The 15,635-nt window shown below is 42.4% G+C and overlaps 1 protein-coding gene across 1 annotated transcript in view; it reads right to left on the bottom strand.

Moving 5' to 3' along the window:
* LOC112104320 (ras-related protein Rab-3B) overlaps positions 1-9,027 on the bottom strand; it is a 125,207-nt gene extending 116,180 nt beyond the window's left edge. Inside the window, exon 1 of the mRNA XM_026651829.1 lies at positions 8,957-9,027. Coding sequence (XP_026507614.1) covers positions 8,957-8,977 — 21 coding nt within the window. The 5' untranslated portion in view covers positions 8,978-9,027. The remainder of the gene's footprint in view (positions 1-8,956) is intronic.
* Between the last annotated feature and the right edge of the window lie 6,608 nt (positions 9,028-15,635).

The following is a 15,635-nucleotide window of genomic DNA, read 5'->3' as shown; positions in this document are numbered from 1 at the left end:
CTCGGCCCCTAGCTCCCGTCTGGCTTCCAGCTCCAGCTCCTGACCATGGCTCCTGGGGGGGAGGGGACAGGGGTATGGGGGTGGGGGGGGCACAATATGAAAAGTTTGAGGATCACTGCATTAAGCTATTACCTGACCCTCCTCAGTTCCATCCCTCATTAATTGTGAGGCTGACTCCATCTTCCCTCAAAGGGGCCAGCCACCCTGTGATGAGGTGTTTTATTGCTTTTACAAAGATATGTATATCCCTTTTGCTAATTGTTTTTAGAAATCCCTTTTGCAAAGCCTGTGCCTGTTTACTTCAACTATCATGTTTCCCTGAAGAAGTAAACTGTAAGCCAGACTGGCACTTAAGTGCAGCTTAGCTGGTGTGTAGGCCTCACTCTGGCCCTTAGCACAAGGGGGAATTTCACTTTTATTGTAGAAGGCAGAAGCAATGAGAAGTATGAACTGCAAACAGCTACCATAGGAGAACACATATAGATGCACCGGCTTGATCTACTTTCCCAAAGTGCTACTATGCAATACCATCTGTCAGACCACGAATATCAGGGTACATCTACACTACAGGGGGGAGTCGATTTAAGATACGCAAATTCAGCTATGTGAATAGCGTAGCTGAATTCGACGTATCACAGCTGACTTACCCCGTTGTGAGGACGGCGGCAAAATCGACTTCTGCGGCTTTTTGTCGGCGGCGCTTACTACCACCTCCCCTCGTGGAGTTAGAGCGCCGATTCGGGGATCGATTGTCGCGTCCCGATGGGACGCGATAAATCGATCCCCGAGAGGTCGATTTCTACCCGCCGATTCAGGCGGGTAGTATAGACCAGACCTCAGAAATAGACATTGTGGAAACAACATTTACTCCCCTCCTTAGAGAAACCTATCTATATGGTAATACCTCACACATGCACATACATACACACTTTTCTCTAGGATGACTCCAAATGTCACATCTTCCTTCCCTTTACAGTGCCATTAAATATGCTATATTCTAAATTGTAAAATCAGATAAAGATATAATCCATATTCAGAATGGACTCCATCTGATGGTTTTTTTTGGTTGCTTTTTTTTAAAACAAAACCATGTTTGGCTCAAAGCATGGTAGAATAGCATCTGAAACCACAAGAATATTTTTTAAATTGCTACTCAAGAACTCAGATTTAAATAATTTTTACAATTTAAAAATGCATCTGATCTCATAACTTAATATTTGAAACAGGTACGATATTAAATCCTGAAAAAGCAGAGCTCATCATGAAACCTGTAGAAACAATGGACTACATTTTAATCTCATTTTACCCCAGTTGGCGGACACCTGGAGTAACTCAGACACTTCAAAGCAAGTGTAAATAAAATCAGAATCTAACCATTGCAGAAGTTTCGGTACAAACCTTTGTTTACCAGGTTTCATACTCATTAGTCATGGGAATTATAGGCTAAATCCTGCAGTCCTAAACCAAATCATATTGAAGTAAATAGCAATTTAGACTGAATAAGGATAACAGGATTTAAGGATATTTTAACATAGAACAATCACATGACTAATGATCATTGAAGTTGCCTATTATGACTGGGACCAACATTTAAAAAGGATTAAAATACTAGTTACTTCTGAAAAAACGTTGAGGCATGATGAACCCCCATAGCAGTGGTTCCCAAACTTGTTCCGCCGCTTGTGCAGGGAAAGCCCCTGGTGGGGCGGGCCAGTTTGTGTACCTGCCGCGTCCGCAGGTTTGGCCGATCGCGGCTCCCACTGGCCACGGTTCGCTGCTCCAGGCCAACATGGCCCGCCCCGCCAGGGGCTTTCCCTGCACAAGCGGTGGAACAAGTTTGGGAACCACTGCCCTATAGTGTTGGTTACTTGAACAATAACTCTCAACTGTGTAAAGGTACTTGTCTATCCCCACTAACATATTGAAAGCACAAGGTTAGACACCATATAGAGATGAGTGCTAGTAAAAGAAACTGGCTAGATCATAAAATCAACATCACTGAAGATCACATACAGCATATAATAGTAAAGGCAAAACTCATTCAGCTCCTGGTGTGTCTAGCTATATTTGTCAGAGTCAATTTCTCCATGCCTGCATCCTACCTTCATCCCATGCACTGATTACAGAGGTCATCTGTTAATTGCAACCTAATTAGGCACTGCACGTTGCTTTTTCCAAGTGTTCACCCGGCTTATACATTCTCACCTGACACGTACAGGAGGGAATTTGTCAGTTGAGTAGAACATCTATAGTAAACTTTTTGGTTATTCATTACACTAAACCAATGTGAATATCACTGAGTGAGTTGTTCTGGGTCACCAGAAAGCATGTCTGCAATTTAGTTATACGACAAACTTACATAGCATTTTGCAGCTGTGAATCTTAAAGAGTTTATATAAATATTAAGTCTCAGAATACCATGTGAGGAAGGTAAGTATTATACCTCCTTTATGAGTGAAGCACAGGAGTACAGAGAGGTTAGAGGGCTTGATCCTGGTTACATGGCGAGTCAGTGGTGTCCACTATCTGGGGTGGCTCACAATTGAATGTGCCTATACCTCAGGGAAGATTGTCAAAAACAGGGCAGATACCCCAAACTGGTGCTAGATTCTATCATTAGATTTCACCAACCCAGTAACAAGTGTGAACTTCCTGGTTGCATTATCAGTTTTACTATAGAGTCACAGACAGTCCCCTTAGGCTCTTCAGACTCTATCTTGCCACCCGGGTAACCTGGATTTAGTAATAAATGGTCACTTACACCAAAAATCACAAAATATTCTGGCAGATAACCCAAGATGCCTCCTAACCAGACATGCCAAACCCACAAAAAAAGAAAATGCAGAAATTGGACTGGTTTTTGGCTTAATTGGCTTGAGAGTTGCTTGTTGGGCTTGTAGCTTGTTCCCTTTTTTTTTTTTTTCCCCCGGATCGGCTCCAGGCAAGCAGGGGCAAGGGGGGGAGAGAGTCAGGGGTGCACAGCGGGGCCACCACAGTCCCAGAGTGCATGCCGGGGGGGATCTAGTCACATAGAATGTTGGGGTTCTTGGGGATTGGCTTGTTTTGGCCTGGTTTGAAATGGGATTCGCTTGATTTTTGGCTTATTCTGAAAGTCGGGGTGCTTATTTACCACGTGAAAGTTGGCAATTTAACTGATGCCAATGGAGAAGAAGCCAGCCCATCCTGTCATTGCCCAATCTCTGGATATGGAGAAAGTGTTGAGTTGGTGGAATTAAATGCCTCTTCATCACACTAAATACATGAATAACTAACGGTGTTGCCTGGCTTTTGAAAGTACTGAGCACCTGCACCCAGGCCCCTCCTGGTATTTCAAGAGTTCTGAGCACCCATCTCCTTTTTCCAGTGGTGGATCCTTTCATAGTCCAACATAGTGGCTCTGTAGCTGCATGATGATCTCAGGAAGCCCATGGGTCTGACTGGAGCACACCTCTCTCAAACAGTAAAAGCGGAGCACTGGATCACATAAGCATGCCTCATGCTGTCTGACCTGTGTGACTAGAACTGACTCTCTCTCTCTCCCTGGCCTCCTGCGGTTGCTTAAGGAAGTAGAATGTTCCCAACCAAGAGATGCTGCAATAATTCCAATTTCCAGGAAAATGAGCAGAGGAGGAAAAGGCCCTTCAAAGAGCTGCTTGGAAAATCATGATGGAAGTGCCAAAATTGCTGATGAATTTTGCTTAGGAGGACAAAAAACTTAGCAGCTGAACAAATGATAAATAAGATGCTGGCTGCACAGAAAAGCATTTGTACTTCCAATAGGTGAGATATGAGAGAAGACACAGGTGGAAAACACCACATAAATAAGCGTAACTGAGAATTCCTTCCCATTGCTAGAACCAAAACCAGGAGGACAAAAATGTGTCCATCAGGAAGTTAGGACTATCGGCAACTGAAAGAAACAGTAGGCCAGGTTCTGACCTCCGTTACACTGGTGCTCCACTGACTGTGATGAGGTGTACATACCCCATGCTAGAGCAAGGAGGAGACCTGCCCTGCCCCCGGGAATCCTCTCTGTCTGCCAATTGGATCAAGAGAATGTCTGTCTGGATTCAGCAAAGCAGCTACTTGAACAGGAAGAGGAAGTGATTTGGGGGCTCTCGGAGGAAAGGAGAAAGGAAAAAGAATCCTCTCTCGTCCCTGTCCATGAAGAAACTGAGCCAGGGCCCGATGGACCAACCACTAGAGGAACCTTGGTTGCACTCTGCTTGAAGAGCCATGCAGATTACACTCAGGGCTGCTGGAACAATTTTTATAGTGGGGGGTGCTGAGAGCCATTGAATCAAACTGTAAACCATGTATATAATGGAAACCACTTCAAGCCAGGGGGTGCGGCAGCACCCCCAGCACCGGTAGTTCCAGCACTTATGATTACACTGTCCAATTTCTTGTTCTGGTCTGTGTATAAGCAGTGGTGAGCGGGAGCCGGTTTGCGGGAACAGGTTGTTAAATTTAGAAGCCCTTTTAGAACCGGTTGTCCCACACGGGACAACTGGTTCTAAAAGGGCTTTTAAATTTAACAACCGGTAAAGCTCCGGCAGCTCTCCGCCCCGCCGGCGGCCCCAGCTCACCTCCGCCTCCTCCCCTCTTCTCCTCCCCCTCCCCTGCTTCCTGCGAATCAGCTGTTCGCGCGGGAAGCCTGGGAGGGCTGAGAAGCAAGTGGCGGCTTTGCGCAGGTGAGCTGGGGCGGGCGCGAGGAGGGTTCCAGGGAGGCACGGCCCGGCCGAGCGGCCCCCAACCCTGCAGCTCCGGCCGACCGGCTCCAGCCCTGGCCCAACGGCTCCAGCCCCAGCTGTAGCACCGCCAGCCACCTCCAGGCAGCGCGGTAAGGGAGCAGAGAAGGGGTGTTGGATAGAGGGCAGGGGAGTTCGGGGTGATCAGAGGGCAGGGAACAGGGGGATTGAATGGGGGCAAGGGTCCCGGGGGACAGTCAGGAAGGAGCAGGGGTTGGATGGGGCGGTGGGAGGCAGTCAGGGGACAGAGAGAAGGGGTGGTTGGATGGGGCAGGGGTCCCAGGGGGCCATCAGGAATGAGAGGAGGGGTTGGATGGGGCAGTCAGGGGACAGGGAAGGGGGGTGGATGGGGCCAGGTATCCGGGGGGGCGTCAAGGAACACGAGGGGTTGGATGGGGCAGGAGTCCCAGGGGGCGGGGGCGGACCACGACCCCCTCGTGGGGTGAGGAGGAGGGAACCGGTTGTTAAGATTTTGGTAGCTCATCACTGTGTCTAAGGACTGAAAGGGGGCTGCTAGGACAAAGGACCCTTCTGAACAACTGCAGCTGAGGAAAGCCTGGTATCCCCAGAAATAGGCTGGACCCTTAAAAAGACAGCATTGTAATTTGAGGCCAGAGGCTTCAAAGGGGAGTATTACAGTTGGAAGCTGGTGCCATTAAGAGACAAATATAATTTTCCTTTCTGACAATTTTCCTCCATTTTCTGAACCTGAAGCCACGGCCCTGGGTCCCATTCTTGTGTGATGGCCACCTCTTGGCTGATACCAGGGAAAAGCATGAGTCTGTATGGGTTGAGCTAAAGATCCAAGCTCAGTAGCTGGAGGCTGTAACAAATCCACATCCTTTGTGCATTGGGCACACACCCTGACCAGAGGGCTACATTGTGCACCATGACCCTTTCAAAGGAAACACTTTTATAAAATCCCTGGGCATTCTGGCTATTTTTCCATAAACACACCTGATCTTCTCACATAAACGTTTAATTATACACACACACACACACACACACACACACACACACACACACAGCTATATATTTAGAGAAGGCAAGGTCAAAGGAATGCGCCTTCAACTTGGAGTGGAAGGTGGTGAAGTTTGTCTTGATCCTTAGTTCCTTTGGCAGTTTGTCCCACAGTCAAGGAGCAGCCCCTGAGAAATCTGTTTCCTGCACAGATGAGCTTTACCCTTGGAGTAATTTTCATTGTGCCTGAGAAGCAAAGTTGTTGAAAGTCATATGCCATTGAAGACACCGTATAAAGAAATCAAGAGGTGTGGTCTGTTTGCCCAAACCAGACACTTCTGTTCAAGTTAAAGCATTATTAGCCTATTTTAGAGAAATGCATTAGCAATGGGAAGAGCAAGTGCTTTCGTTCTCAAGATATGATCTGCCCATATTATTGTGAAGGTTACTCCTTACGTTGTGTGATACTGTATTGTGGAGCCATGATATTTTTAGTATAATGCCCATCATCACTCAGTGTTATTTCTCCTATGAATAAAGTACTCAGACATTCTAAGCCACGCCCAGAATGACTGGTCAAATGAAAAGCTGTGTACAATTAATTGGTGTGGAATGCCATAGTAACTTCTTCCAAGCACAGCAACAGGGGAATCTGCAATGACAAAGCACGTCAGACAGCTGCAGCACAAATTATACTCAATCCCAACTAGGATGGAAGCTCGCATTCATTCCCAGTGAGTAGGAATAGCCATAGTGGTTCATACTAATAATTTCCAGCTGAATTTAGTGCTAGTGAAAAGTTGCAAATGGAAATCTCTGGAGAATTAAATCCTCTATCTTCTACATCAGAAGTTCAGAAAACCCAGTGGCAGTGACAGCTTCCTCACCTCTCCCCTACCAATGTGCATTAATCCTCTCTAGGGTGAGAGGGTAGTTTTGTCTCTAGGATCCAGTCAGTTCTTGCCATCTCCACTGAGAGTGCCAGCAACAATGCCAACTGTAGTGCTGTTTTTCCCAGCATGGATGTCCATTCACTGGGAATTGGACTGAAACAGCCATATACATTTCACATAGATCATCGCAGAGCCATTAAGCCCACTACTGGTCAGGCTTTGTGTGTGTTATGTGTCCTGCTCTGCACCAGATCCAGAGCATGCAAGTCTGCTACTGCCCAGCTACAGCGGCTGGCTCTTCAGTTCAATCTGTAAAGGCTTATGTGTTTATCTCTAGAGATCCCTGGTCAACCCCTAGTGTCCACCAAGATGGCAGCCATCACACCATCAGATGGTAACAACTTTCAGTTACTATTGACCCAGATTAGATTTGAACTATCAAGATACAAAGGAAAGATTCTATATCTCAGTTCCCAAATTATTTAGTCCCTCACAAAGTCATTACACACACACACACACACACACACACTAAAGCAATAGCTCTGAACTCATGTTCTTTGGCATACATAGATATTTAGAAGCTTTGCATAATGTGAATTAATGTTGTACTGGACAAACAAAAAAGCAATTTTTTTGTTTATTTCAGAATACCTATTGCTGTCTAAAGCAAGTGTGAGACAGCAAAAAGCAATGCAGAAACTGACTGGGGCACCAGGAAAATGCCAGTATTGCGTATCTCATATGCCCACCCAATCTAATGCCTGGTTTAGAATATCTCCTACACAGAGAAAAGCCAACTTCTGGGGGGACCTGTGGTTAAATTCTTTACATGGGTTAATGGGAGTAGGAGCTATATGGAATTCTACTAGTGTACTGCTGTGGACGATCTATTAGTTTCCAGATACTGTAATAATAAGACTGTTTTAAAAAATCATTTGTAGGGTAGAAAGGTGGTCTGAATGAAAACTGACAGAGTGAGGTTCTTCTAAATGTGCAAATAGACAATGAGAAACAATGGATCTGAGAGGTGTGAGTTGCCCCCATCTCTCTATGGGATATTGACTCTGAACCATAACGACAAATTCATGTCAACATTGTTAACTGCTTCACCTTTTATCACCCAGATGATTTGCATTTTAATTCTGACTGGAGATTTCAAAAGGTAGAGATGAGAGAGACATATTAGGGCATTTTATACATCCCTTGAGGCCACACAAAGATTTTACAACAGTATTTTCTCTAGTGCTTTGTCCAGCCTAGTTTTAAGTGTTCTAAGCAATGGAGCCTCCACACTTCTTCTTGAGAAACTTTCTACAGACTAATAGATCTGTCACCATTAGGCAGCTGTTCCGGTTTTATTTTAGCCTAAATTTCCTTTCTTTATATATACTTTTGTCCAATTACTCCTAGTTGCCACTTAGGGCTCAAAGTGAGCCAACAGAAAAGAGGGAAAAATAAATATGGCTGTCACCAGGGACAGGGAGCCATGATGGGAAGGAGAAAGTTAACAGCAGCTATCAAGGGAAGGAACATGGGCATGAGTAGAGTCCTACCATTTTGACTTCTGGGTACCAGTAAATGACAAGGAAAGGGTTATATTCAACTGTCAAAGCAGAATCATTTACACTGAAGCAGGAAAACTGAATCCTAGGGGGAAAAAAAACACGCCTCTAAGTTCAAGTAGACAATGGATCAAACTGTCAAGGGAGGCTGCATTTCTGACCTCTCTGAAGATATTCAAGACAAGACTATACAAGAAGCTACTGTGGCTACAAGAGAAAGTTATTAAAATTATTTTGTAGTCAAGCAATTTGGGGGGGGGGGAGGTAGAGGAAATGGACTATATAACCCAGGAGATTCCTTCCTTTTCCTGGACTTACAAATCTAGTAAAAATCCATGAGAAATGTTAATCACACGTACCGTAATCAGATTTCAAAAGTGAAATATCTCTACTTGTTTTCCCAAAATCATCCAAAAATTCATCCATGTTATGGACTAGGTATGGTAATTTATTTAAAAAACCCTCACATTTGAGTCATTTTTCAGTTATATAAATTTGAGTCTTAGGCACTGGAGCAACTGAAAAATAATCTTTTTTAAAATTACTTCATTCTCAGGGATAAAGTTCAATCCTAGTCAGATCCTGAATGGCAAATTTCAATCAAAAATGGATTTTTACAGCCCAAGTACATAACCTAAAGAATAAAGTTCATGATAAAAATAAACAATACCATAACCTGAAGCAAATTTTCGCAAATGATATAGTACTTTAAGGGAGACTTAGCAAAAGCAGAAAGCATATGAATTGTTAACATAATTGGTAATAATTACTGCAAGCAAATGATAGTTACCAATTTAGATCTATAATCCATGAGACAGATGGAGGCTTTGCTGTGAGTGTATGAATCAAGATTGGTCACACTGTTGAACCTGTGATGTAGAAGCAAAAGGATTACAATGTATATGATAAAGATGAACAAAGAAAATATTATACAAGCATAAATTAACTGCAATAAATGGACAAGTTATACTAGGAAAACTCTGCTGATTAAGGGCCAGAACCTGCTCTCATTGAAGTTAATGGAAAATTTTCCATTGACTTTAAATAAAACAGGAGCAGAGGCTGAATTGTAGAGTCTCATACAGATATTCAATGAATAGCTATTTAGGGATACCAGTCCATAACATAGATTCATAGATTCTAGGACTGGAAGGGACCTCGAGAGGTCATCGAGTCCAGTCCCCTGCCCTCATGGCAGGACCAAATACTATCTAGACCATCCCTGACAGACATTTATCTAACCTACTCTTAAATATCTCCAGAGATGGACATTCCACAACCTCCCTAGGCAATTTATTCCAGTGTTTACCCACCCTGACAGTTAGGAACTTTTTCCTAATGTCCAACCTAAACCTCCCTTGCTGCAGTTTAAGCCCATTGCTTCTTGTTCTATCCTTAGAGGCTAAGGTGAACAAGTTTTCTCCCTCCTCCTTATGACACCCTTTTAGTTACCTGAAAACTGCTATCATGTCCCCTCTCAGTCTTCTCTTTTCCAAACTAAACAAACCCAAACATGATTAGAGGGACACGGTCTAGGTTATATAACCAAAAATCTACCCTCCAGGTAAGTTCTTGACATTTATAAGGGGAATCGTGGTATGTTTCTTGCAGACAGGCAGTGAAACGAATTGAACCCAGAAGAAAAAAAACACCTTGAAATACATCCATATATAACTTTGGTTTTGCACATTATCTGGGTCAAATTCTAATCCATTACCCTGCTACAAGGACCAAATATAGTAGGACTTGGCAAAAGTGGTTGCTACTCCACTTACAGAAGGTCTAAGTACAAAATAATACTTGAAGTCAATAGTTACAGATTTACACTAGTGGTAGTGAACAGAATTTGGCCCTCTCTTACTTCTAAGTAAACCTAGAGGCCAAATGTATCTCTGATGGAACTCCCCAGGAGTAAAGGGAAAAACACCATCCCCCTAATATCTTGTTTGACTTTATACTGTACCAGTACACTAGGTAAACTGTTTTAACTTGGGAGCAAATTCAAACCTGACGTAAAATGTAATGAATTTGCATCTACTTACTCCCAGGTCTGAATTTGTTCCAGTTTGCTCACATAGGAGAATTTATTTTCTGCTGTTTTAACCTATTTGATGACCGAATTGTATATTTTTATGCTGATAGTTCACCTAGACACAGGTTCTAATTTTGTGCATAATGGGGGCTCTAGATGACACTTAGTTCTTCCCTATATACATATTCCCCATTTTCCTCAAGATGTTTATTAACCAACGTCAAAGAGAACAAGAGGGGATAAATATCTGACATCAGCTGCTCCTGCAATTCCTGGACATGAAGTTAGAAGAAGGAAGGGTTTTCGAAATCTTCCTTCCCCTGCCTACTCATCCTTACTGCATCAAACGTTGCTACAACAAAGCGTTGCTGAAAAATTCTTCCTCTTTCAGATCTCTTTAAAAGCAATTTCCAAAATAACATGGTGATTGTCATTTTTTTCAGCCTCAGACTTGACCCGACTCTTCGGAATCTAAATTAGATTTATCTAATCTTCAAATATTGTTTTAGAGAAAGAGGAAGTTCTGTGGAGCAGCCTCAAAACGTAAAACATCAGAGTTACTGGCACAGAATGGGAGCTTAAAAACCACTTACTAGCGTAGTGGCGTTATTACAAAAGACAGCGCCCCACTTCACTGAGAGATTGTGATTGTGAGAAATAACTTTAACATGTGCAATAGGAAGCAATGTGCTCCAATTGCATGGGAGTCAGGAGACCCGGGTTTTATCAACTCTGCCTACAACCTGCTGTGTGACCTTGGCTGAGTCACTTGCACTCTTGGTGCCTCAGTTTCCCAGCTATACAATAGGAATAACATTACCTAGGATCTGTTGTGAAGGGCTTTGATTTCCATGGATGAAGTGTTATATGATCGCTACGTATTCTATCCCCGAGAATTCTCACACTGACTTTTGGGATAAGGCAGTTACGTTACAACAGACATTTAACCCTTCCCTGAAGTTGCTCCCGCTGGTGGGGAGGAAGCGGCTAAGCCAGCCTGCTGTGCTCCTTTGTGGGTGTGAGGTGGGAGCAGGGCCAGAATAAAGCAATCCAGAGCCCTATGCACACATGGTATGGACCCCCTCGTGACTAACTCCACTTGCAGTGGTGCTGGCAGGAGGGTCCCACCTATCCCAGAGACATACGGGCAGCACCATGAGGCCCCTTTCTCTCCCCTAGAAGGAGCAGCAGGGGCCCCTTCCCCACCTAGAGAGGCAGGGGATGGCAGTGGGGATTCTCCCAGTACTTACCCCAACAGTCAGACTGTGTCTACTTGGGTGAGCAGGCAGGGCCTGCTACATTTTCCTCCTCCTGTCCCAGAGCCCTATTGGCAGTACCTCCCAAAGCAGCGGATCATGGGATTAATACCCCGTTCCGACGTATAGGACAGTTCACACTGCTCAGTTATACTCAGGTCACATTTGAGGGTGTTTCTTCACAATCATGAGGTCTAGAAACTTTCAATTGAAACAAAATAACACTGAAAACTGAAATTCTGACCTCATCATGTGACAGGAGCCTTAGGCATGGGTTTATAGTGCCTATGTCTTAATCCAGCCTTGGGTGGAGGGTATCTTTAAAGGGGCAGACTGCTCCCTACCCAGCAACTTCCCAGGGGTGGGGATCTAGACTGGAGCTATGTTTGTGTGGCAGCTCCTGGACTCAGCTATTGCTGTCATGCCAGCAGTGCAGGAGGACGGTCCTTGTTGTCAGACATGTCAAAGGTAGAAATCATACCTGGAGTTGAATTTTACTTGTTTGCACGGTGAAATATCCAGCTGTTGAACAGATTTTTTATTATTATTATTATTATAATCTAAGATGTGTTTGAGTTAGTTTCACAAATATCCCTTTGTAAGAATCCTTTGTATATTTGGAATAGCAATAACTTTTCTTTAGTGGGGTATAATTTGAGAAATTATATTTTTTTTGCTGCACTATCCCAGTCCGATACAGTCACATGTGCTAATCACATTTTCCATCAGCGATGACAACAGAATTCACACAACGTATAAAAAAGTCATTCAGAAATGTGTTTCAAGCAGAGACAAAACCCAAAAATTGCAAAGAATGGACTAATGGGGGATTATTTTTTTTTATATTTGGAATTATCAGGGGGTTACAACATATGTATTTTTGGCCATCTGATTACTGAAAGGTTGGCTTGTAGGATCATCCCTCAGGACTTTTGCAGAATGTGTCTCTTCTCTAACTAAACACAGTAAGGGTTCCAACATCTTTTGCTACAATCTGAGATCTTCATCGTTGAACTGACCTGTAGCATAGCCTGAAAGGCTTTTAACTTGTATGTTCTATCACTAAGTGGTGCAAAGAAACACTATTAAACTCTCAACCCGTGCACTATCATTGGCCCTTCTGACAGGGAATAATCTTGGGTGGAACAGTTGAGAAGAATGGCTGTTTCTAACACTGAACAGTTTGTACTCGAGGGTATGGAAAGATGTTCAGTGTATATAGTGAACGAGAATCCTCTTAAAATACTACTTCTTCCAGAAGGAGTTAAACTTTTCACAAAGGCCAATGGGACTTGAATGCTTTTGAAAATGTTACCCTTGAGCAAAAGGCACGTATTTCAAGAGGCCCATCTCTGTTGACCTGCATTTGAAATCCTATGATGTATTAAATGCTAAAAACAAGAACTAAATCAATCTCTTGCACCACTCTGCATCTCCATGACATGCTAACCCAGTGCTTTTGAGGTGAACTGTTAATTAGTTTCGTCTTCTGAGATTATAAATGCCTCAGGGTGGGGACTGTGTTTTACTCTATGGACTGATCAGCACTAAACACAACAAACACAAACATGCAAGGACAATATAATTATACTCCCCTTTTATACAGACTGGGAAACTGGGGCACAGAGAAATTAAAGGACTTGTTGAACATCATACAGCAAGCCAATGACAGGGTGAGAATAGAAGTCCAGGAGTCCTGACACCTCCCATATTCTATTAGTCCCCAAATATATCATATAATACCCCCCAAATATATGGGATGAATAAGTCTCTCTGCTTGATGCCAAAGATCAAATATTTCCTGACAGTGGGTGATGACAACTCAACTCAATTACAGTGAATTGAACAAGCTTCCGAAGACATGCATTGAGTACCCTGGGACTCTGGCCACAGTATACATTTTTACAGGGCAGGGTTATAGTTTAATACTGGCTCTTACTTACTAATATTGAGAAATGTCCCAAAATATTTAATACCATAATTTCTAAGCCAGAACTGTTTAAAGAAAAACTGATCGACAACCACAACACAACAGCCTACTTCACAACATGAACAATCAATTGACCTGAATGTTATGAGATCCCACCTAAAATGGCAATTGCCCTGCTACTGAGTACACTGCATATTAACAGATAGTATTCTACAAGGACTGTGATGCCTGAAAGAAGGTATGCCTTGGAAGCAGGGGGAGGAACGATGGCTTTGTTACTAAGAACTAAAAGCGCCATGTGGCATCAATTCATCACAATTTAGTACCAATACATTTTCAAGCAAAGAGTGCAGTACAGCTTTGTGAAGATTACAAGACAAACTTGATTATAAAATTGGATTACCTGCCAATTACATTAATCTGCTTTAAATCATTATTATAAATTGCCCTGGTATAACAGCCTCTTAAAGACAGCGATTACTCCAAGGTCAGGGTAAAAACATATACTACACCTTACATGGTAATGAGCCTCGATAACCATAAAGAGGAGAAAGGCTTGTTTAATTTCCTGCACATAGAGGTATATAGGTCTGATCTTGTGCCATTGGAATCCAGTGGCAAAACTCCCATTGAATTATAGGATGCAGAATCAGGCCTCTGAGCCTAGGGGGTTGAGCTTCCTCCACTCTTATGGAAGTCAGTGGATTTGAGAACATGTAGCCCTCCCAAGACATGCTCAGTACCTTGCAGAACTGGGCCTTATTTTTTAATTTTCTCCAGAAGAGAACCAGAAGATTTGTTCTAATTTTAGTGTGACATTGCCTTTGATCCTACAGGATAATAATATCAGACATCACGTGATGATAACATGCATGAAAAAACTTGAAAAATAGGGGGTTTGTTGCATTTTGATTAAGAGCATGTCTCTAATACAGGTGATTAGCTGGACCGGGTGAGACAGAAGCTGCACAAGAAAACTGGTAGTTTCTCAGTTCATTTGTGTAGGCCAGTAGATCATGAAGTGAAGCTCCAGTAGCCACCCCATAGTCAAAGCTGAAGTTGCTTCCCATTATAAACCCAGTTTTCAAACTCAGTTGTCTGGAAATGAACAGTTAAGAGATCCATACTCTTCCTCACTCTCTATAAATTCTTCTTCATTCTATCATCCATCCAAGCGTAACTTTCTTCCCTTGTTTGGTTCGGTAATGGAAATATGTTGCTGGATGCCTATTGTTGATTTTTATGTATGTATATTAAATGCAAAGATTTTGAAAGGAATATAGTTTCAGAGTGCATTTAGCCATGGCAGAGTGCCATAGATTTTTTGATCAAATGGTTGGTAGAATAGAAGAATATTTTTATGAATAGAATTGGAATGATTGATCTGTTTTGTTTTATACAGAGTGCTGATTACATGCTGTTGCAGATTAATGTGCATATAGAGAGAGTTTACAAGTTTGTATTTTTAACTGTATTGTGTAACGGTGGACATACATATGTTTTGTAGCAAGTAATAATGAATCCTATTAGTGCAACAGTGAGAGAAATTCTATTCCTCTCAAACAGAAAAAATGATTTTACATCTCTTAGTAGTTTGAGGTGTTTCACTTTTGCATTTTTTGAAAATGTTAGGGAGGGGAGTTAAGACTGGACAAGAGGGAAAATCATGTGGCATGACAAAAATTGCTGAATGATTACAGAGCAGTGGGAAAGCGGTTAAGTGATCCCTTAACTGTTTGTTTCCAGACTTTCCAATATCTGGAATTTTTTGACGTTGCAGAATTTTTGCAGCTAAAGTATATTATTTCAGCCTTCACTCTTTTTTCCATTTCGGAATATAAATACACTTTTTTCTACATCACTTTTGAGTTTTTTCCCCTTAATACTATAAGTATTACAGAAAATTATAAATAGTCCAATCCCACAGTCCCTAATCAGGCAAAATTTCCTCTGACTTCAATAGAAATTTTGCTTGCAGTAAGGACTACAGGACTAAATATAGAACTCATCAAGCAATATCTTTAAAAAAAAATTACAAGTCATCCTAGCTGTATTTATTCCAATTCATCAGTCACCATGTCCCAATAGACTCTTTAAAGAATTATTATTTTTTATATATTTAATTCAGTACATTGTATTGTGTTACATTATTCCCAGACTACCCTTTGTTTACGATTTATAACTTCAAAAATGCTCACCTGGGTTTTAAACTTGGCATAGAAATTCTCAGCCCAAAGAATGTGTCATTGAC

The sequence above is a fragment of the Terrapene carolina genome, unplaced genomic scaffold (assembly GCF_002925995.2).
Source record: "Terrapene carolina triunguis isolate 2854851 unplaced genomic scaffold, T_m_triunguis-2.0 Scaffold103, whole genome shotgun sequence".
Taxonomy (NCBI): domain Eukaryota; kingdom Metazoa; phylum Chordata; order Testudines; family Emydidae; genus Terrapene; species Terrapene triunguis.
The sequence above is the reverse complement of the archived record's forward strand: the minus strand, read 5'-3'. Positions and strand labels throughout refer to the sequence as shown.